The sequence below is a fragment of the Capra hircus genome, chromosome 23 (assembly GCF_001704415.2).
Source record: "Capra hircus breed San Clemente chromosome 23, ASM170441v1, whole genome shotgun sequence".
In the NCBI taxonomy this organism is placed as follows: domain Eukaryota; kingdom Metazoa; phylum Chordata; class Mammalia; order Artiodactyla; family Bovidae; genus Capra; species Capra hircus.
Genome location: NC_030830.1, coordinates 2,819,232 through 2,842,832, shown reverse-complemented (window position 1 = coordinate 2,842,832; position 23,601 = coordinate 2,819,232). Strand labels below are relative to the sequence as shown.

At 46.0% G+C, this 23,601-nt stretch overlaps 1 protein-coding gene across 2 annotated transcripts in view; it reads right to left on the bottom strand.

Moving 5' to 3' along the window:
- The window catches only part of BMP6 (bone morphogenetic protein 6), a 144,693-nt gene that overhangs the window by 25,314 nt on the left and 95,778 nt on the right, over positions 1-23,601 (bottom strand). For both annotated transcript variants that reach the window (XM_018038922.1, XM_018038923.1), the window contains exon 2: positions 1,584-1,776. In XM_018038922.1, the coding sequence (XP_017894411.1) occupies positions 1,584-1,776 (193 nt within the window). The remainder of the gene's footprint in view (positions 1-1,583; positions 1,777-23,601) is intronic.

The window sequence follows — 23,601 nt, the reverse complement described above, 5'->3', positions numbered from 1 at the left end:
CAAAGCAATTCCAAAGAATCACTGAATACTGAATTTCTCTGAAATATTGAAAGATGAAAAGCTAGCAATGAAGAATTTACTTCTCAACAGAGGCCCTTAACAGTTAAATTGATCTACATATTTTAATTCAGGAGTGTTAATCAGACATCAGAAAACTTCCCTTCCACTCTGAAATTTTGGTCTGTAATAAAGATCTCATAGCGGCTCTATTTGACTTATTATTTATTATTATGTAGCTGAGATTCACCTACAACAGTCAGTGTCTATGTCCCACACCAGCGTGTGTCCTCAAAGCCTGGCACATCCTTCCTTCTCCACTTTCCTCATAATGGACCTGGATATGCATCAGGGTTAAATGTCAGCAGTGCTCTCAAAACAGTTCTTGTGTGGGGCAAAGTTCACATTTGATATTATTTTAGTGTGTGTATTGAGACAGACCCACACACAGATCCGTAAGTCCAGGAGAAACAAAACTCATTGCTTTGGACCTTCTTGGCCGAGATTTTTGGACTTTCTTGGGAAGTCAACAGACTTCCAGGACCAAAAGCAAGAATCTGGAGTTGGTTTATAAAACCCAAGCTAACAGAGTCCATAAACGAAGGGGTGGGGAGTTCCCTTCCCTCTGCATCCTCTTACTTTTATTTTCAGATTTACCATATTATTGCCAGAAAATCCTATCACGTGCTGAGTTGCTACCCGACAAGAACCTCGGGCAGTGCTGACCTCTGCCCCAAGCTCTCCATCTGACCCAACCACTCAGCTGAACCCTAAGGACTAAGCAAAATTTCAAGGTCATGGGCTTGTTCTCTGTCTCTATAGGACTGAAATAAAATGCTGTACTACTTCACCCTTTAGCCCCTCCAATGTTCTAAAAAAATCACCCCATGGAAGGATTCTTTTACTTGCTAGGCAGCCCCAAGAACACAGTTCTTTTGTAAAACGTGCAGCCTCATTTCAGGAAACAAGAATAATACAGACATGGAAAAAAATAAAGTCTACTATTCCGTCGCATCTACATGATTAAAAAAATACATTTGAGACACATTCATTCATATACACACACACACTCAAAGACATTCTATTGTGTTGACCAAAATGTTTATTCAGGTTTTTGACCAAAAGTTCATTCATGCAATTATCTTAATGACCTTTCTGACCAACCAATATATATGTATATGTTATATCACTAGCACACACAGCCTTCTATTCACTTGACCCAGTAGCATTTGTAAGCATCCTCATATAATTTTCAAGTGTGAACCTGTCAGCCACCCTCACCTTCCATTCCCCTAAGCAATAGTGGGAACAAGTTCCCAGTCGGTTCTGTTTCTGATCACAAAGGATGCTTAGTAATTACTATTCACTGGCTAGCTTCAGAAAAGAAAACCATTGGGAAATCTTCACCGTAAGAGCAAAACTATCTTCTCGCCCACTAAACTAGCACTGGGAACACATCCCTCGTCACGCCCGTGGGCTGCCCTTGAACTCCAAGCCACCTTTCCCAGACACACTTGGGGTTACAGGGTGATGGGGTGAGAAACGGGGCCCAGCCCGACCCTTTGGGGTTCCTTGAGCCTCCATACCTGTGCTGATGCTCCTGTAAGACTTGGTATATGCTGATAAGAAAAGTTTGGTTTTTAAAACTGCCCACAACACAGTCCTTGTAGATTCGGAACTCTGCAGCCGTCACCGCCTCACCCTCAGGAATCTGGGATAGGTTGAACTTGAACTCTTTGTGGTGTCGCTGGCGAGGGGAGAACTCCTTGTCGTACTCCACTATAGGATTAAACAAGAGAGAGTGACAGCTGTTGTTACTTGGCTGAGTGCCACAGGCTCACCTCGAGCAAGTCCCCCGTTTTCATTCATAAGAGGATTACCAGTTACCCATGGCTTCTGAGAGGGGGTCAGGGGTGGTGGAAGGAACCGTGGGCTAGGCAGCCAGGCTCAGACGAAAATCCTTCATTTTACTCAAGGATTAAATACAACGCTTAGATTCTATTTAAAGACTTTAAATAGCTTAATCAGGTTGCATGAAAGCAAGTTATTTAAACGCTTCGCTTCAGGGGTCCTCATCTGCACAGGTGGGAGAATGGGGGCTTCCCAGAAGTTGCAGGACTTCAGAAATCAGTGACTGGGACTTGCCTCTGCCGTCTACCCCCCACCCACCCCTCCCAGCCCCTCTTCTTCCTGTTGCCCTGGCCCCTCGGGTTGCTTCCTTCTCTCCCCACCAAGCAGCTGACAAGACCCAGGGCAGCCCTGAGCTGACCTTTGGTGGGGGTCCTGGTGGTCGGGGGGCGCATTCCGCCTGGGTCTGAAGCTTTCACGGTCTGCCATATTTTGCCTGATGGCCAGTGGAAATTTTTGTTGAGGGGCTTAGTGTGAAGCTTCGTAGAAAACACTGTTCTAACTGAAGTCCACTGCTTCCTTCTCCTGGAGGAAACTGGGGGCTGAATAACTCTGTGAGGAGGGACCCTCTGAGTTTGAAGCTGCCGGGGTCTGCCTAACTTGTCTATTGAACCCAAGTATGAGGACAGAAACGTGGAAACACACCGCCAATGGGGTGACGTGCTGTTGTCCAAGGCTTTCTTAAAAACCGGGAAAGGATCAAATCGACGAGTTTTTTCTTCCCCATATTCTGGCTATTCCACGTGGCTCGCTGGATCTCAATACCCTGACCAGGGATGGAGCTGAGCCCCTGAAGTGACAGAGCCAAATCCTAACCATGAGGTCACCAGGGAACTGCCTGAAGGCTTTTTAAAAATGAAATCTTTCCCCTGCTTTTAATAAAGCCAAACTACAGAAAACTACAAGCTACTGATTATCCTCCTTCGGAGCTGGCCTTCAGATGTCCACACAGAGTCTAAGGGAGAGAAATGCTGTCAGCCTCATCGCTATAGGAGAGAAAAACCAGCACCCCACTTCCCACCACAAAACCCAACTCTTCTCCCCCGAGCTCAGAAATGCTTCTGCCCTGCTGTTCCTGTTGGGTTTTTTTCTTTCTTTCTTAATGGCAACCACAGTAAGATCTCATGAGCAAATTAATCCTTGTTGGCAGAGTTTCTTCAAGGCTTGTGGGTAGGAAAAAAAAGTTCTTTGCCACCTCCAGTGGCCCACTTTCTCCCACGTGTGCTGTTCTCCATAATCACCAGAGAAAAGCTTTGCAGATTTAGCATCTTAAAAAAAAAGAAGAAAAAGCCAATAACTCTTTATGTGAGCTTGAGACCTCAATGGCATTGCAGAAGCTAGGGAAAGTTAAGCCATCCATCGGTATGAGATTTTCAAGAATTTCTGAAACTGCCATGTGACTGTGCAACAAATCGTTTAGTTTCAACTTATCCCTTTGGAAGGGTAAGAGGAGAGGCAGTTGTTTAAAAAAAAGGGTAAACTTTCACTTGTGTAAAAGAGTTTGAATATTTAAAAAAAAAAAAAAAAAGGTCCATACAGAAAGCAAGTCACCATTTAGCCTCAACAAGAGAACAGGTTTTTAAATTAGTGGCCAAGCATGAAAAGCATCATTGTTGGGGAGTTCATCCAAGGACACCCACACCTGATGGTGGATCACTTTTCTCTAAAACTGATCTGCCTTTTCAGTTTGCTGTGTTATCATCAGTGGTTAAAAGGTGAACCGAATCTGATTTCCCAAGGAGACTTTCTAAAAAACAGTTACAGAGCTATTCTATAGGGCTTCTTGGGTGCTGAAATTTTAGTATCAAGAAATGAAAGCATATTGTTAAAGATTCTTTTGAGAGAATGTGTAAGAATTCCTCAAAGACGTCATTAATATAAACAGAAAAAAACTATGAATGCAAAGCAAGGTACAAAGCAGTGACAAGGTATTTCAGTCAGGAAGAGCGACAGGGACAGACATTTCAATACATGAGAAACGTTAGTCCTTGGAGAGGTATGGCACCCCCAGGAAACCATACCTTCCTGCGATTCACACCCTTAGGTGGTTGCTCTCCCCTGGGCTGGCTCTGTGACTTTCTCTGGACCAACAAGAGGCAGCAACAGTGGTGCGGAGTGACTTCTGAGACTACCTCCTAAGTTTTGACTTTCCTCTGATTAGATGTCTTGGGATGCATGTCTGAGGCAAGATGGCTACCAGGTAAGAAGTCCCACTACTCTGAACCCCCTACGCCACAAGGAAGTCCAAGGTAACCATGTAGAGAGGCTGTGTGGTGTAGAAGGACATGGACGCAGAAGGGAGGAGGGAGGAAAGAGTCCAGTCAGTCCCCAGCCACCTCAGGGGGTCCACCGGGCGTATATGGAGACGCCATCTTGGATGGCCAACGCAGTGCAGGCTCGGGATCCCCCCACCCCCGCCGGAGACCACGTGGCTGCAATTGCATGAACGCCCTCCAGGGGGAGCCGCCCCGTTCGTCCTCGTCTCGTCAGGAGACTGTGAGAGATGATCTAGTCCCTTGTTCCGAGCCACTATGTCTTGGGTGATTTGTTACAGGTACGAGGCAAACGACACAAGAAGAGAAGGGAGAGCCGGAGAGGATGAGAGAGGGAGGGAAGGAGAGAGAAGGCGCGTCTGACCTTGCCAGGAAGGGGAGAAGCTGCGTGCAGTTCTTGAGGAGAAGGGATGTCGAAATCCTGGGAGGCGATGTGTGTGACTAAGGAAGGGTCCTGGCAGCCGCTCGCAGACAGATGTGAAGAGAGAGATAAAGAGTCTAAAAAGGAGAAAATAGAAGCGTAGTTCAAAGCCCTCCATTTTATTACCGTGTGAATTAGAACTCACGGCCTTAGAATGTTCATTTCCCCCGCTCTCCTCAGCGTGACCCTGAAGGACTCAACTTCCTCCTGCTGTTCTTTTATCCTTCTTGGAGGACATGCACCGTCTCCTCAGTCCCCCAGGCGTCTCTGATTGCTGCCCAGCTCGTGTTAAGCTCTCCCACCTGAACGTTTTAAGCCCCTTCGGTCAACGCTATAGCAGCTTCCTCAATCTTCCTATGAGACCTCAGCTACTGGTAACTGAAGTATGCTTGGAACACCTCCTCTCTCCCCAAATCTTCTGCCCACAACCGAATTTACACAGTGCATTTGCTAATGTCTCATATAGATGCGAGAAGTAAGTACAATTAAATCACTGCCTACAAGTGCGTTTGAAGACCGCCATAGTAAAACAGTCCAGTATTCTTGCCTGGAGAATCCCATGGACAGAGGAGCCTGGTGGGCTACTGTCCATGGAGTCACAGAGTCCGACACGACTGAAGCAGCTTAGCATGCACACAAGGGTTCCAATGAGCTTAGCCCTTCCCCCTTCAAGGTATGTGAACTGGGCTCGTTAAACATCGGGATGAGAGGGCTGAGCAGGGGATCCACTGCCTCTGGCTTCTCAAAGATGGTGCCATGTGTGGAATCCAGTGAAGTAGTAACCAGGAGTGTGGACCACAGCGGGGAGCTCCCCAGGGGGGTTGAATTCCAGCTCCCCCTTATCTTACTCCGGTGATTCTGAGCAAGATATTAGCCAAAGTTTCAGTTATCAGTTAAATGGGAAAAATAACATTCCTGAAGATTGAAAGAGTCCGTACAAAACAGACAATGGTAGAGAAGTGCTCGATAAATGTTCACTGTAAGCGTCATCAGCTGGTGGTATTTGAGACTGTAGGTCCCCTGAGCTGGGTGTAGGTCCCCTGAGCTGAGTGTAGGTAGACTCCTGAGTCTTCACACAGGGCTGATTAATGTTCCTCTAAACGAGCTTTTTAAATGGGAGAGTATAATACATTCTCTGGAAAGGAAGGTGAGTGAAATCCCAGTCTTGAATATTATCAGCCTTGGAGTTTGGCTACTGAATACAGAGCTGCGTTCTCTGAGGCAACAATTCCTAGAATTTTTCAAGGACCCCTGAAAACACTGTTGTTTTTTTTTTAACGGTAATGACCTTACACAAGGGCATCTGCTGTTTCTGTTTACCTTTTGTAAGGACAATAGAGCAAATAAGACAAGAAACTGCACCCTTTTAACGCTCTGATTTTATTTTTAAAGGTCCTTTTTACACCAAATCGAGTAGGAAGGACATAATTCAAGGATATACACAATCCTTGGAGTTGAATCAATTTAGCTTTATAGAACTCACTCTATTCTCTCTCCTTGCCTCAGACGAATACTAGTTGAAATTTCAGAGCAGCACCAGACCTCTGGCCAACAGATAGGGGCCACAGCAGGAAAGAATAAATGTTACTGGGTTAAGATTATAAATGTAAACTTATAAATGTAAAATGTTTACCATGCAAAAGTGTGTCTATATATGTGAGTTTACAGAGGTAATGCATAATAACAAAGCACCAAGGAAACCAGCACCCAACTTAAAAACTGGAAGGAGATCAATATTTCTCTCTGAAGCCAACCCCCACCTCCACCCCAAAGGAACCTCAGGTCATGAACAGTGTCTGGCGGCCCCTTGCCTTTTAAAAATGAACAGTTTTACCTCATATATGTGTATCAACAGATCACAGAGTAGTTAGTTTTTTTTTTTGCTCCTAAAGTCCTTCCTTTCAGAGAATGATGGGAGTTTTACAAACACCCACAGAAAATCTAGGCAAGACCACAGCTAAGCATGAAAGCTATCCAGGCGGGGGTGGGGGTGGGGGGGCGGTCCCCATTGCCCATTGGCTAGTGGTGTGCTGAGTTTCTATGGGAATGGCATTTTTCTTACCATATGTTGGTGGGGATATGGAGAAAGTAAAACCCCTGTGCACTGCACTCCTGGTAGGAATGTAAAATGGTGCAACTGCTGTGGGAAAAAAATGATTCCTCAAAAAAAAAAAAAAAAAAGAACGAACAGAATTATCATATGATTATCCAGGGATTCCACTTTGGGCTATGTGGGGACATCCAAAAGAATCAACAGGGAATCAACGGCAGGAACTCCAACAGATGTTTGTACACCATGTTCATAGCAGCATTATTCACAATGGCCAAAAAAATAGGAACAAACCAATATCCACCATGGATGAAAGGATAAACAAAATGTGGTCCATACACACAACAGAGTACTGTTCAGCCATGAGAGTAGACATTCTGAAACATGCTACCATAGGGATAAACCCTGAGGACATTTTGCTAAGTGAAATAAGACAGTACGAAGGGACAAATGGGATTCCACTTATGTGAGATACCCAGAGTAATCACTCCTTGCCAGGTGATTCAATAGTATATAATCTGCCTGCAATGCAGATGTGGGTTCCATTCCTGGGTCAGGAAGATACCCGGAGAAGGAAATACCAACCCGCTCCAGTCTTCTTGCCTGGAAAATAACATGGACAGAGGAGCCTGGTGGGCTGCAGTCCATGGGGCCCCAAAAGAGTTGGACATGACTTAGCAATTAACAACAAAGAATATCAAATTCAAAGAGACAGAAGAATGGTGGTTTCCAGGGTCTGGGCATATGACAAGTTAGTGTTTAATGGGGCCCTGGGTTCAGTTGGGAAAGATCGAAAGGTTCTGGAGATGATGATGGTTGATTGCTGCTCAACAATGTAAATGTACTTAAAGTCATAGAACTTGTAAAGTAAAATGGCTAAAGTGGTATATTTTATGTTTTGTGTATATTATAATAAAACAAATTAAAAGTGAATATTTTCTTTTTTTTTTTTTTGATCATGCAGCTTGCAGAATCTGTTTCCCAACCACAGATTGAACTCTGCAACACAGCATTGAAGTGCCTAATCCTAATCTCTAAACTACCAGGGAACTCCCCACAAAAGTAGGCATTTTCTTACACAATCGCAATGTATGATCACAGCTCAGTTAAAATAATTCTTCACTGTCCTCCTATACCAAGTCCATCATTAATTTCCTCAAATGCCTCAAAAACTGTCTTTCTACAGTGGATTTGTTGAAATTAGGAGCTAAATAAGGTCCATTCCTCACACTTAGTTAAACTGTCTCTTGAGTCTCTTCTCAACTAGCAAACCAGGAATAGAAAGAACTCCGTGAATCCGATAAGGAGTCTGTGTAAAAGCCTACACTAACAACCATCTTCGTGGTGATACACTGGAATCACTTCCTTTAAAACCAGGAAGAAGGGGAGGATTCTCACTTCCGTTTTGTGCTGGAGTCCAGCCCAGTGCTGCTCAAGCTACACAACAGGGAAGGAAGAGACAAGTTACAAACTGTGGACCTTAAAAGAAAGTTCAGCAAACTGCCTCCTTGACCATCTCAGTGAGCTACAGCTGCTATAACAAAAACACAACAGATCAGGTAGCTTAAATGGCAAACATATATCTCTCATAGTTTCTCTGTATACATATAGATATACATATCTCTATATGTCTCATACTGGACAGCAGGGTACCAGCAGGGCTGGTCTTGCTGAAGGTCCTGTCCCTTCCCAGTTATGTCCTCACATAGCCTCTCAGTGCAGGCAGGCAGAGGAACAGACTGTGGGCTCTCATCTTTTATAAGGACACTAATTCTGTCCCGGGGCTCCACCCTCATGACCTCACGTAGACCTAATTACCTTCCAAAGGCCCTACTTCCTCATACTGTCTTGTTGGGGATAAGGGTTTCTACAGTATAAATTCTGGGGGCACAAACACAGCCCATGACATTGACCTGATGGTGTCACGTGGTATTCTGCTACTTTTCCAGTTTATGATTTGAAAATTTGGCATTTGTGTTCCTACGTGACTCTGATGATGGTCTCATCTCATGATGTTGTTTAATTTCAAGTTATGCTTGCTCTTGGAACAAGCTGGAGAACGTTCATTCTCTTTCAAGAAATGATCTCTTCCTGGAAAGGGTGGGAAACTTACTGGTAGAATCTGATCCTGGTGTTTTCCTTTGGTGAACATTTTTAATTATTCATTTTCCTTTAAACATATCTTTCCTTTAAACAAGCTATCTTTTTTCTTTCTTCAAGTCAGTGTGTATTTTCTAGAGGTTTGTCAATTTGAGTTTAATTTTTCAAATTTATTGCCAGCAAGTTTTCCAAAGATTTAATCTCTCTACAGAGATTAAATAATATTGTTTATTTGTGGATTCCATTTTTCTTGACTCATCTTACTGAAGGTTATTTTCTTTTTCTCACTACCTGCTTAATTTGATGATAAAGATATTGTAATAGAAGTATCTTCTGAATATCATCCCACAAAATCTGAATTATATCCACTAAAGTTGTCTAGAGAAAAACAAAGACACCAACTGCAAACATAAAAGAAGAAAGAGGGAGGGAAAAGATTGGAATAATCTATTTATTACATTTAAGAGTATCACAAATTCATAGCTTTCTCACTAACTGGACTCATTCAATGGTTAATTCATATGGCTTAGTTAACAGAATTACAACTGACCCTTGAACAACTGGGGGGTTAATCCGAGTGTGACTTGTAGCTGGTGCTCCATAGTCTCAGTTTCTCCAAATCCTCAGCTTCAGCCAACCATGCACTGTGCAGTGTGTAGTATTTGCTACTGAAAAAAATCCCCATGTAAGTGGATCCACAGTTTAAACCCCCATTGTTCAAGGTCAATCATATGTTCATTCCACAATAAATTCTACACTTTCCAAATGCTTAATGCTTCCCCTTTAGACCAAACATGAAAAACTGGAAACCCCTGTTTTTAAAATCACCATCCCACTGACAACAGCAGTCATCTTTTCATGCTATGGCACAAGTTGATTTCATTTTAGGTGACACAAAGTTCTAGCTAGTTTTCCATTAGTTGTAACACTGGTGGCCTTTTGACATTTCTGTGATAAGCTTCCAACCTTAAGTGGTCATAGAGACATTGAGCTAAACTCTCCAACTCAATTTTTAACCACAGCCCCATGACCCTTTACCCTCCGGGATTCACCAAATATTTCCAAGTATTTGTATTCGTGTTCTCTGAACTGACACGCCTATAAATAGAAATCAAGAAGAAGCTGTTTTCCTGGCTGTCATGCTCTATGTTCTAAATGACATTTCCCCCCTAAATTTCACTTAAAAAAAATAATTACAGATTGACAAGTGGTTGCAAAAATAGGGTACACTAAAAAAAGGGAGAGAGATCCCACATAATGTCTTGTATAACTAAGAACAACAACAAAACCAGGAAAACTGACACTGCAAGTTAGTATTGGAGCAAGACTGTTGATTTCACCAGCTTTTACGTGAACTTTTAGGGGATGTATGTATGTTATGATTCTATGCCCACCACCAAAATCCAGATCAAGTCCCCATAAAGGACCTCCCAAGGCTGCCCTTGGATTCCAAATAAGTTTTAAAGATCAGACTCAGTACATATATTATAAAGAACTCTAGAAGCAAAATTAGTGGCTACATATCATCATTAGCCATAAGGGTTAACCAAGTCACTTTTCATTTTGAAAACCTCATTTTAGAACTTCTCCCCCACTTGCCCCCGAGAAGCTCATATCACTTTAGACTGGGAAGATGTTCAATAGCTATAACCACACACATCTTACACTGGAAACAAGACCCAGACCTCAGCTAACATGAGAGGGCACACTTGGGCTCCTGATAAACACAGGTCACAAGGACAGAGTTAAACTGAACCGTGGCAGCCTTATCGAGTCCTAAGGAGAACAAAGAACCACGTTTTTGCCTAAGGACTGCTATAAAGAAGCAATCAGACTATGTTTAGTAAACATCAGTATACATAATATGTATTTTTTTCATAGATAAATTGGAGGTCTTCAGTCAAAAGTGTTCTTCCAGTGGCTCAAGTGATAAAGAATCTGCCTGCAACGCAGGAGTCACAGGAGATGCAGGTTTGATCCCTGGGTCAGGAAGATCCCCTGGAGGAGGAAATGGCAACCCACTCCAGTATTCTTGCCTGGAAAAATCCCATGGGCAGAGGAGTCTGGTGGGCTGCAGTCCATGGGGTCGCAGAGAGTCGGACACAAGTGAGCACACACTCACTCGCTCAGTCAGTCAAAGCAAACAAATGGGACAGCCCAAAGAGAAAAACCAACTCTGCCACACGTCTGGTTTCAACGGCACAGCAATATCAGGTGGAATGTCCTCACTGTGGCTGAGGAGAGGAGTTTAGGTCTGTATTGATCGTATCAGATTCATCCTGTCTTCCTCAATGGCCTGGTGTCTCGGGTCACTTTCATGTCCTTGTTCTTGCTCTGCTACAGCTTCGCGACCACACCGTGAGCTGTGCTTCCTTTGATTCTGCTGGGCTGACACTGGACTTCAGTTTTCTTTGAGATGACTCTTACACGGATATTATGTTAGTCCTTCTCATTCTAACTTCTGCATTTCTCTTTTTAAAATTTTATTTATGTATCTAGTTATCTTCGGTGGCACTGGGCCTTTGTTGCTGCATGCGGGCTTTCTCTGGTTGCAGAGTGGGAGGCTGTGCTCGAGTCGCCGTGTGCGGGCTTCTCATTCCAGCGGCTTCTCTTGTTTCAGCTCTCAGGGTCAGTAGTTGTGGCACAGAGGCTTGGTTGCTCTGCAGCATGTGGGATCTTCTCAGATCAAGGATCGAACCTGTGTCCCCTGCATTGCAAGGCAGACTCTTAACCACTGGACCACCAGGGAAGCCCTTAATTCCTGCACTTCTTAAAAATGCACATTTATGTCTTACCTCCTCATCTCTAGGCTGAATCATCTCTTCAGATGTATCTACAAGTTCACCAATTCTCTCTTGAGTATTTAATGTATAGTTTAAACCATCTATTAGTTTGACATTTAACGATTTTTAAAAAGCTTTCCAGCTGCTGCCATGGTTGCTGTGTGGTCCACTCTGCCATTTTCAGTTGTCCTTTATCATTGTTATACAAGTTTCCTTTTTTGTATTTCCTATATAGATGTCTTCCCTTTTCTAATTCGGTTTTTCTTTTCTAAAATGTGAAATCCTTGAGAGGGTTGAATCCTCATTGTCTTCTCATCGTTCCAATGACTTTCCTTTTGCTGGTTTTACCTTCTTGGGTGTTTGGAAATTTTTAGGTAATTTTTTTTAAATTGAAATTCATCCTAAATGTTTAAATTGGAGTTGCTTTTATTTAAGAAAAAAAAAAGTACATTTGCTTCTAATAGAAACATGACCAAGCTAGAATCAGTGATCTCTTCTAGAAGCTTAGGGGGCCCTGGCTTCACTTGGGACCCTCAGGGACGACTCCCCCACCTTGGCCTGGACCTCACGCTGGTCTCATGATCCGAGTGGCGCTGGTATTTGCACTCCCAGACACTCCGCTTTTATGTTTGTTTGCTTACAGTAACAAGCCCGAGGGAGCCCTCCACGATGTCCCAGAGTCCCTGACATTCTTGCCGGAGACATACTTGCCTCTGTTTATCCTGGACCTAGTCATCTGTTAGCAGGAGGGCCTTACGAATGATCTAGCTTGCAACCCTTCCAGAATCTGGAGCCTTTATCTTTTGTGTCTGAAAAATAACATTTCGGACACATTCCTCTCCATTCCGAAAGACATTATAAAACCCGCCTGATGTTTGAAGCCTCTACCAGCACCGCCATACACATCATCTCATCTGCTTCTCTGAACAGTCCCAGCGGGCAGGCAGAGCACCACAGTTATCAACAGGACTCACAGGCCATGCAGGGGGTTCCCTACGCAGCTCACTTTTAGGATCGCAGCCAGCGTTTTATGCTGAGGCCTCCCACTGGTCATCTCCAGCCCACCGCTCGCCCTAAGAGTCCATGTGTCACCATCGAGCACCATTCCCCGTGTGCCTGAAGCCCCAGCATGCACAAAAGGAAACTCATCGATTCCCCAGTTAAGCTGCCCTGCGGCTTTACCTCTGTCCACCCAGCCAGACCCAACCGGCCAATCAATTACCGGCTCGTGTGGATTTCACCTGCTAGGACTGCGCTGAAGCCACGTGCAGTTAAATGTAACATGATTAAAGTGAAAAATGCAGTTCCTCAGGCCCACCTGCTGCATTAAAAGTGTCCAGTGGCCACACTCAGTGGGCGGATACTGTATCAGAAAGCAGGTCAGGGAACACGCCATCGTCACAGCTAGTTCTACCGACGGCATGCTTTAGAGGTCTCTCTGACCACCACTGACCCACCTGCTCCTCCTCGACCACTGCCCCTGCACACCCTGGTCCCAGTGCAGCTGCCAAGCTCTCCTGCTAGACCATAAGCCTCTCAAAAGCAGGGTCCAGGACACATTCATCTTCATACCCTGGGAGGGCACAAGAATGTCTGTCAAATAAATGTAGGAGCCAGGACTAAGGACCGCTCCTTGTTCTCTCCTGGGCGCCAGTGTCCCCAACGGGCAAAAGGAGCCGGGCAAGTGTGGCGCCAGGCTTCACGCCCCAGCCCCTGAGGTCTCTCCTCAAGCCCCAGGGCCATCCTCCAGAACGTGCAATGACTAAGTCGTGTCCGACTCTAACCTGGGGACCTATGACACATCTGTCCAGGTTAATTTTTTTTGAAGCTGCAGCACGCTGGGCCCAGAACACCAAGTTTCATACTGCTTTGCATTCAGCATTCAGGACGTGAACTCCAAGCATGTTAAATTTTAAAGCGCAAAGGAAAGAAATTAATCGGCTCAAATTGCTTCAGTTACACTCAAGCCATATCACAAGGTCACCATGCGCAAGACAGACAGAATGGATTTTTAATCCCATCCTGAATTCAGAGAAAGAGACCGCTGACATTCTCTTTCTCTAGCTTTCTTTCTTTCTCAAACTGAAGTGAAATTTGCATAATAAGATGAACCAGTTCAAAGTGAATAATTCAGTGGCATTAGTACACTTAGTATTGTGTGATCACCATCACTAACTGGTTCCAAAACACTTTCATCACCCCAAAAGAAGACCCACACCCACTAAGCGGCAGCTCCCCTCCCGCCACCCCAGATCCTGGCAACCACCAGTCTATGCCCCACCTCTGCAGATCTGCGTATTATAGATACAGTATAAGAATGGAGTCAGACAACCCTTTGTGACTTGCTTCTTTCACTCCACACAAGGTTTTCAAGGTTCATTGGTCGTGTTAGAATGTATCAGTAGCCCATTCCTTTGTGTGGCTGTATAATATTCCACTGCGTGCACATGCCACGTTATGTTTATTGGTTCATCCGCTGGAGGACAGGTGGGCTCCTTCCACCTTCTGCCTGTTGTGAACAGCACTTCTACGGATGTGACTGCACATGCATCTGAGTGCCTGTTTGCTATTATACACCTCCTTCATTCTCTTTTCTTCTTCTTCATGTCTCCTTTTCAGCCACAGATGCCCCAGAGTTAATGCTGGAGAAATTAATAGTTACCTATTAGGGTTTAAACAAAGCCTGTCCCCAAACTCAGGGAATTAGTCAAGGACCCTCTTCACGACCAAGCTGGGCAGGACATCTGAGCAGAGAAAGGCCGGAGAAAAACTGAGTGTGGAGTGAACACACAAAGCCCTGTCTGTGCTCATAGGGGGCACGGGTTTGTATGTGTGCAAAGTAGGCTCACAATAAGTGTCTGCTGACTCTGGTTATAAAGGCAGTTAGTCCAGGGGAGTTACAGGAGAGACCACAAGGAGGGAAAATAGAAGGGCGCTTCAGAGGCCAACAACGTGGGAAGAGTGACAGGGGCCTGAACATCAAGCTCTAAGGAGAGACGAAGCGTCTCTCCAAAGCCATCCTGGGAAAGGTGAAAAGGGAGGGACCCTCGCCAAACAGCTATTGTTTCCCCGTTCCAAAGTCAGGAGCCGAGAATGCAGAGAGAACACGTGACCAACAGGCGAGGCTGTGAGAGCCACACGCGGCTCCCTTCTGGCCTGTCAGCCGCTGTTTTCAACCTGCTGCACCTACAGAGCGGCCTGAACTCTGGAAACTACTTCTTTTTCATGTACTGGAATATCAGTAACTCACTTACTAGAGGGTATTACGCCTGTGTTTACCGATGTGGTGACACCCTGCATAGATGGAGAAGTAACTTCCATCCACAGGCAGACAGAATTCAGACCCCAGGCACAAAGATGCTCAGACAGAGCCCGTGCTGTGGGCTCTGTCACGCCGACTCTTTACCACTCCATGGTCCACAGCCCACCAGGCTTCTCTGTCCAGGGATTCTCCAGGCAAGGATGCTAGAGCAGGTTGCCATTTCCTTTTCCTGCGGATCTTCCTGACCCAGGGATCGAACTCAAGTTACTCAAACCTCTTGCATTGGCAGGCAGGTTCTTTACCACTGAACCATCTGGGAAGCAATGCCCAACAGGGATGTAAAGCACTAGAGGATACATCTTTTTTATTAAGACCATGCCCATCAGGGATTTTCTTCACGTACACCCTTTCACGGCATATAAATCCCACCGCCTCCATCCTCTTCTGCAGAGAGAGCAAGAGCGTGAACAATCCACTGAACAGAAAATCAATCCTTAAATAACTGAGAAGTGAACTACACGGGGCCAGTTTCTCTCGTTGGGTGGCAGCTTAAATAAACACTAAATCCTGTGTTTTTCCACAGTGGACTTCTGACTGTGACAATGGAGCTATTTGGTTTTGATGAAACATTCAAGTCTTAAAAGTTAAGAGTAACTGACAGGCCAGTTTCTTGCCCCGGTTCCCAGGGTGACCAGGGTTTCAGATTCCTGGTCAGTTACACTGCATCAGATGACCTGTTATTATCCATGGCCCAGAGTCGGGCGTGCCAAGCACAGGATCGGGAGAGAACTTTCTCAGGCTCCCATCCAAGCCCCAGGTGGTCTGACTGTGGGGGGCCACTGCACTCGACCTCCCCTCTTTACCCCAATGACACCCAAACCCTCAGCCACAGAGGAAGAAAGCACAGGTGAGCTGCTACTGAGGGTGGAAAGCCCCTGTAGCGTGCACCCACAGGGGCGTCTTGTTCTGTCACTTTCTGTGTCCTGAGTGCCTGACCAGTGCCTGCACAGAGCAGGTGGCCAGTGCAACTTCTCTGCACGAGGGAACTACCCATGTGGAGGTGATGGGCCCCCACTGCCCAGGCACCGGCGGGCCTAGCCTGGCTGCAGCAAGGGTCAGAGACACGGGCCCTTTCTGGTCAACCTAAGACATGCAACTCTAACCCCCAGATGCGATCACAGCTGCCGTCTCCTAAACAAGGGAATGGAAAACCCCTCATGGAGTTCGAGGGGGTCCCCACAGCACGGCCAAGCCCTCTGAGCACAGGACACGGAAGAGGGCGGTTCCTTTCCTCACAAAGATAAAACCTCGATGGCCACATCCTCCCCAAAACACAACAAAACATTCTCCCGGGCTGCTGTCGGACCATCTCTTTCTCTTTCTGGGGGAAGCCCTCCTGGTCTCTCCGGAGCAACAGTGATGCCGATGTGTTTAGCCCTGATTGACTCCAAGACTTTATCAGCAATGCTTCCAACATTAAAACAGCAACAGACACACTAAGGTTAAGCATTTGACTGTATGATTTGGAAGAAAAATGAAGCAGAAAATACCTATAAGAGGTTCCAAGGAGTGGGAAACACAAGGCTTTACTTACGGCTCTCCTTTCCCTGTTATGGGGGAAAAAAAAAAAATCATGCCACCCCTGGGTTAACCAGCTAATCCTTACCTGAACAACACTAACTTCTCAGGCAGTTTTATTCATAAGAGTGAAACCGACTCCAGCCTACTGCAGTGCCTTCAGTTCCCCAGAAATGACGATGACGGATAATAGAAAGTCAGAAAGTCAGAAATGAGACGGGAAACACTCAAGTGTGACAGATTAGCGGTATGCACGCCCTCGTGTTTTTCATTTGGTTCTGATTTCCTCATTAACAAGTGGGGCAGGGAAAACATCTCTGGATGGAACTGGAAGCTCAGGTTCTCATCCCCTCTTCCTGGAGCCCCACCCCTCAAAACCACCACCCTAGATGTGTTTGCCTGGCCATAGTTTGTGTGTCTAATGCCGCCTTGTCATTTCACCTCGGGGCTGAGTTTAAGAAAAACCAGGCTGGAAGAGAAGATCCTTACCCAAGCATCAATCTGCGGGAAGGCAGAGGCGCAACGCAGCGACGGCCAAAGGCTTCTCGGTGACCCTCCCTCCCCTCCTAATTCAAAACATTATCTTTCATGATTGGAGGACATTCTTTGCTGCAGTGATTCACTCTGCCTTCCTGAGAACACGACGCAGAGCGGCTCCCAGTGTAGAGTTACTGATCTGCCTCCAGATTAGGTCCAAGCTAAACCGCTCACTTCACATTTTGTTTTTCCTGAAGCACAGCAGGTCCACAGCATGGGGGAGCCCACGGGGCGGGCGGCTCCCTTGGCCAAGTCACAAGATCTGGGTTCTCTCTGGATCTCAGATCACAGACTGGGGAGATGAGCTAGCTGCCTTGGGAGAAGTGGGCCTGAGAAAGAAGTGAGGAGGGCCACAGGGCTCAGGAGGAATCACCGACTGCACGCATCCCTGGAGTTCAGCTGGGTGAGGGGCTGTGACTGCCTTGGACCAAGTCCAGCCTCGCTCGGGCAGTGAGAGGATCCAAAGCTGTGGTTCACAGGACAAAATGAGACAGGAGAGAGGCAATGACTAGAAAGGAGGCTGCCTGGGAGTCCCCGGGGGCACCCTGCACGCATCAGGAAGCATAGCGCTAACAAAGGAATCCAGCAGGCAGTCGTGGAGTCTGGTTCCCATTTGATGGGCGGTTGCCCTGGACCCCACAGTGGTCCCAATACAGGAGGTGGGGCCCGTGTGCAGTAGGTACCACCAGATGCTTAGCCTGGTTCACTCACATCAGTTTTCCCCTTACTTTTTCTCTTCCTGCCTGGTATTGGCAAAAACCAGACAAACCAAGTCCAAAGGAGAGTAAGAATGAGGACATTTCAGTCCAGTCGCTCAGTCGTGTCTGACTCTGTGAACCCATGGACTGCAGCACGCCAGGCCTCCCTGTCCATCACCAACCGCCGGAGCCTGCTCAAGCTCACGTCCATCGAGTCGGTGATGCCATCCAACCATCTCATCCTCTGTTGTCCCCTTCTCCTCCCGCCTTCAATCTTTCCAAACATCAGGGTCTCTTCTAATGAGTCAGTTCTTCGCATCAGGTGGCCAAAGTATTGGAGTTTCAGCTTCAGCATCAGTCCTTCCAATGAACACCCAGGAATAATCTCCTTTAGGATGGACTGGTTGGATCTCCTTGTAGTTCAAGGGACTCTCAAGAGTCTTCTCCAACACCACAGTTCAGAAGCACTGAACAGTACGAAAGGAATGCGGACAAGTCACGAGTAATATTCACACCACCCTAGAGCATCAGGACCTTTCCCTCAAAACCTGCCGCCAGAGCCTCCAGTGATGAGTGCAATTCATGGGCTGGGTTGTAACCTTTCTCTTTTTAGAGCCTTCAAATGCTCCATGGAGGCAGTGAGGAGCCTAGCACAAAATAAGCCACGAATGAAGTAACTTGTCCTCAGGTTAACCCAGGCTGACATGGGCATTTCCACTGCCCCTCCAGGCGGTGACCAACCTGGCCCATCCTGATGATGAGAAAGGCTAACTGGGAAGATGGACACACGGAAAGGTCTTCGCCACTCGGGAGGGCGAGAACAAGGGACAGCAGTGTGACACCAGGGTGGGAAGAGTTTGGCCTGGCTGGTAGAGATCCAACAAGAAAGAGCAAAGGAAGCTGTCCCTTTATACTCCTTCGAGACCAAGAAGGAAGTCCACTCAACTGAGCTTGGAAACAGAGGTGGCCAGGGCGTCCCAAGGCTCCCTGAGTGTTCTGGAAGGATCTGTAGCCTCCGTGGCGTGGCCTCAGTTCACAGACACCAGAGTCCGCGCCGTCTCTGAAGTTCCCTTCGTCCTGCTCCTGGCTGGACCACCTTGGCAGCGGGACTGCGCATGTGTGCTCTCGTGTCTGACCCTCGTGACCCCGTGGACTGTAGCCCCTCAGGCTCCTCTGCCCATGGGATTCTCCAGGCAAGAATACTGGCGTGGGCAGCCATCCCCTTCTCCAGGGGCATCTTCCTGACCCAGGGATTGAACCTGGATCTCCTGCATTGGCGGGCAGATTTTTTTTTTTTTTTTTTTTTTTTTAACCACTGAGCCATAGGGGAAGCTCTGTGAAAGGGACCAGGCAGGGTCAAAACGAGAAACCAGGACCAGAACTGCGGGGAGGAGGGCGACAGGAGGGTTGGGAATGACCTTCTGAGGAGGCCCTTCTCGCCATTCCTTCTCGTGGCCCTGCCTCAAACAAAACGCCGTGAGGGAAGGATGAAAAGGGACCTGAAAGACGAATCTAAAAATAAGAGGGCCACGGACCTACCACTTGAGTTTGCCCGAGACTGAGGGGTTTTCTAGGACACGGACCTTTGAGGGCTAAAACCAGGATCAGTCCAGGCCAGCGTGGGTGGCTGGTCATCATACTGCTTTGGGACATCTACTCCAGTAAAGCTCAGACTCTCGAAGTTACCTGGATTAGACATCACACGTGTCCACACGTGGGCACACACATGTACTCACACACACACAAGCCTTTTCGGCTGTGCCTCTGCCCGTGTACTCCACACCATAGCAGGTCCCCTTCCTTCCCTCCTTTTATGCTCCAGCCACTTCTCACAATGCACTTCGTCATCATGAGCACGGTTTCTTCCTCGAATGGCTCATGTTCTCAGGTCTTTTCCTGGTAAGACATTGCATATTCCTCTCTGAAACTGGAAAAGAGCGTCTTGCCAATTTCATGTGTTTTTTTATAAAAGGCAACACCGGCTCATTAAAAGGACCGCCTTTCCCCGCATTGTGACGGCCTTTTCCTTTTTTCAATATTATCAACATGTCTGCAAGTAACCTCTGACCCAGGTAGACCCTGACAGTTGCACGTGACACTGGATTTCACAAGCAGCTCCACTCCCTGTTCACTCTGAAGACAAGGGACATAGGGCCAAATTCCAGGAGCCCAAGCTCCGGGTCCAGCCAGTCCATCCTAAAGGAGATCAGTCCTGAAGATTCATTGGAAGGACTGATGCTGAAGCTGAAACTCCAATACTTTGGCCACCTGATGTGAAGAACTGACTCATTGGAAAAGACCCTGATGCTGTGAAAGATTGAAAGTGGGAAGAGAAGGGGACGACAGAGGATGAGATGGCTGGATGGCATCACCAACTCGATGGACGTGAGTTTGGGTGAACTCCGGGAGTTGGTGATGGACAGGGAGGCCTGGCGTGCTGCAGTCCATGGGGTCACAAAGAGTAGGACATGACTGAGCAACTGAACTAACTGAAGCTCTGGGTGGCAGCTCCTTGTTTGAAGAGAAGAAAGTCAGGGCTCCACACCCGCTGGGAACACTTCCCTTTGGGGCTGGTCTGTGACTGGTGTTTAATCATAGACAGTGTCCATGAGAAAGGGAACCTTGAAAAGCTTCAGGTCACAGTGAAGACCAGTTGTCAAGAATGCACAGCTCACATCAAGATGTCAGTGACCGCCCACAGCTGGCGGGGAAAACTCCCCAAATCAGAATTAGAGGCGCTGATTCTGATTCACAAGTGACGGTAACAAGTGAAAGAACATGATCCTATAAGGAGTAATAAAGAATCCAAAATCTCTTGTTTTTTCCCCAAATCCCCTTCATAAAATGTCCCCAAAGTATAAAACAAGCTTGATGCAGTTTCTCATCTTACAAAAGCAATCTTTGGAACACTTTTTTAATACTTCTACAGCAGTGAGATTAGGAACACTGGACTAATTTGCACATATTTGCTTATTTTTGATCTTTGTGTTGCATAAATTCTGAGAAAAATCAGCAGAACAAAATAGTCTAAGCCACGGATTTGGTCTATTTCATGCTCCTAAAAAAAAATTTAAGGAAAGAGTCCAGTTACAAATGTGTTAAACAAACAACGTGTGGGCATGGAGACATGACCTGGCTGTGTTCACCTGTCGGCCCTGTAACGTGAGCGACGGCCCATGACAGACGGGACTGGCTGGTGAGTCACGGAGGGCACACGGCCTGGCATTCTGGACTCCTGCTTCCGCACTTCTCAGCAGGATGATTCCCAAAGCCCCTTCTTCCCAAGGCTGCGTTGCTTTTTATTTTATGTTTAGCTGGAGGACAATGACTTGACACTATCGTGATGGTTTCTGGTCTCCATCAATGTGAAGCAGCCACAGGCGCACACATGCTCCCTCCCTCTTACACATTCCTCCCCATCCCACCCCCCTGGGTCCTCACAGAGCAAGGCTCTGGGTTCCCTGCCTCATATAGCAACTTCCCACTTACTCTTTTACGAACGGTAATGTATGTTTCAATACTACTCTCTTACCCAAAATGCTCCAGGTCTATCATGACAGGAGAGGGTGGGGAAGACCCAGTATTCAAGTCAGCTGAAGGTTCAGTAAAATTTTAAGAAACACTTCTAATTCAGCTTTAAAACACAAGGCAGGTTTTCTGCCTTAATAAACATGCATCACCCCCTGATGACTGTGGCTCCTGCATAACGTCTGTATTATTAACTCCCCCTGAGAAATAAGGTCAGAAGAAAATAACATCTGGTTGAAAGAATCTCGAAGACACAGTACACACCTCTCCCCTCTCTCTCACATACACACACACACACAAAATATAAGAATCAAATGAGCTCATTCACACATGTAAAGAGCACTCTGCAAATTGTCAAGTTCATGGGCAAGGCGCCATTTTAAATTAGACTGAATGCTTCCTTGGCCAAGGACCTGCCTAGAAGCTCGTTTCTGGAGAGTGATAATCTTGGCTTTTTCCTTTTTTTTTTTTTTTAGTGAAGTATAGTTGGCTTATAATGCTGTTACTACAGCAAAATGATAAATATATGTATGCTCAGCTGGTAAAGAATTGGCCTGCAATGTGGGAGACCCAGGTTCGATCCCTGGGTTGGAAAGATCCCCTGGAGAAGGGAAAAGCTACCCACTCTAGTATTCTGGCCTGGAGAATTCCATGGACTGTGTAGTCCACGGGGTCACAAAGAGTCAGACACGACTGAGCGGCTTTCACTTCCTATATATTTTATACAAAGATTCTTTTTCAGATTCTTTTCCCTCATAGGTTACTACAAAATATCAAGTTCCCTATGCTATACAGTAGGACCTTGTTGACTATCTGTTTTATACATAGAAGTGTAATGTTTATATTAATCCTGAGCTCCTAATTTATCCCTCCTCTTTTTGAATTTCACTTTCTTTCCTCCATAGAGTTCAATATAATAGATACTGGTTAACTGAAGGATCTGCTCTTAGTCACTGAAGTATTACCACAATAAAAGACCAATCAGCTAATAACCAGTATTAGAAATAGTAGAGGAATAAAGTTTTTGCATTCCATAGAACTTTCCTCTGATATCATAGTGGTTTTCTTTTTTTTAACCTAATATATAACTCCTCTAGGAAAACTGGGCATTAGGGGCAAAAGGTAAAGCTGAAAACCACCACCAACAAAACAGACTATACTCTGATGTGTTAACGCCCTTTAATAAACACAACCAGTTCTTAAGAGCTTCATTAATTGGTCTACAATAAAGGTCAGCATACACAGAAAATATAATCTTTCCTAATTAGGCATTTTACTTTGGGCCAGAATCCAAAGTCATATACCAGTGGGAAACCCACAGGTTTCTGTAGTCAGACAGATCTGGGTTGAAATTCCAGCTCTACCACTTACTGATGTGTGACCTTGAAGAGTTATCTGACCTCTAAATTTCTTACTTACCTTTAAAATAGGGAGGACATTTATTCTGGCAACGGTGGTGAGGACTCAACTGAAGATGCAGGTGTCACACAAATGTTAACACTGTCCTCTTCCTCACCTCTTTTCTTCCCCTCTTTTTTAAAAAGCAAATTTATTTTTAATTGGAGGATAATTGCTTTACAGTGCTATGTTGGTTTCTGCCATACATCGGCATGAATCAGCCTCCCTCCTAACCTCCTACCCCACTAGGTTGTCCCAGAGCACCGGGCTGAGCTCCCCCGTGGTATATAGCAACTTCCCATTAGCTGTCTATTTTACATATGATTATTCTTCCCTTCTTTTCTCTTCCTTTCTTAAAACACCCTTCAGGAAAACATATACACAAGCCCCTCGAGCATCCTATTAACCCATGACTTTGCAACCCAGAGGGCAGGACTTCTGTAGGCCCTCACTGTGGGAGATGTTTAAGGTAAAAGCACCCCCTCTCTCTTCCCACTCCAAATGTCTCAGATTCTGACTGCAGCCACCCGGCCGACAAACACAGCTTAAGCGACATTGATGCACAATTGATTAACAAACGCCCTGCCAACCATTAGGTATGGGGCTTCCCCGGTAGCTCAGAAGGTAAAGAATCTGCTTGCAATGTAGGAGACCAGGGTTCGATCCCTGGGTCAGGAAGATGCCCTGGAGAAGGGAATGGCAACCCACTGTGGTACTCTTGCCTGGGAAATCCCATGGACAGAGGAGCCTGGGGGGCTACAGTCCACAGGGTTGCAAAGAGTTGGACACGACTAAGAGACTAACACGTTCACTTTCACAGAACTACTATTTCTATGCTACCTCTTATCTATTTTTGGATAAATGGGTTGTGCTGGGAAATCCAGCAACCGGAGAGAGAAAGCTGATACTAAGCACATCTTTGTTGTGAAATGCTCATGATTAATTACAATGCGAATGAATTTAGCCATTTCCCTCCATTCTTAAAGACCTCACTACAGTACTTACTATTTTTTTAAATTTAGTATTAATTTACAACTATACGACCATTCTCCAATTATGTTCACCTTT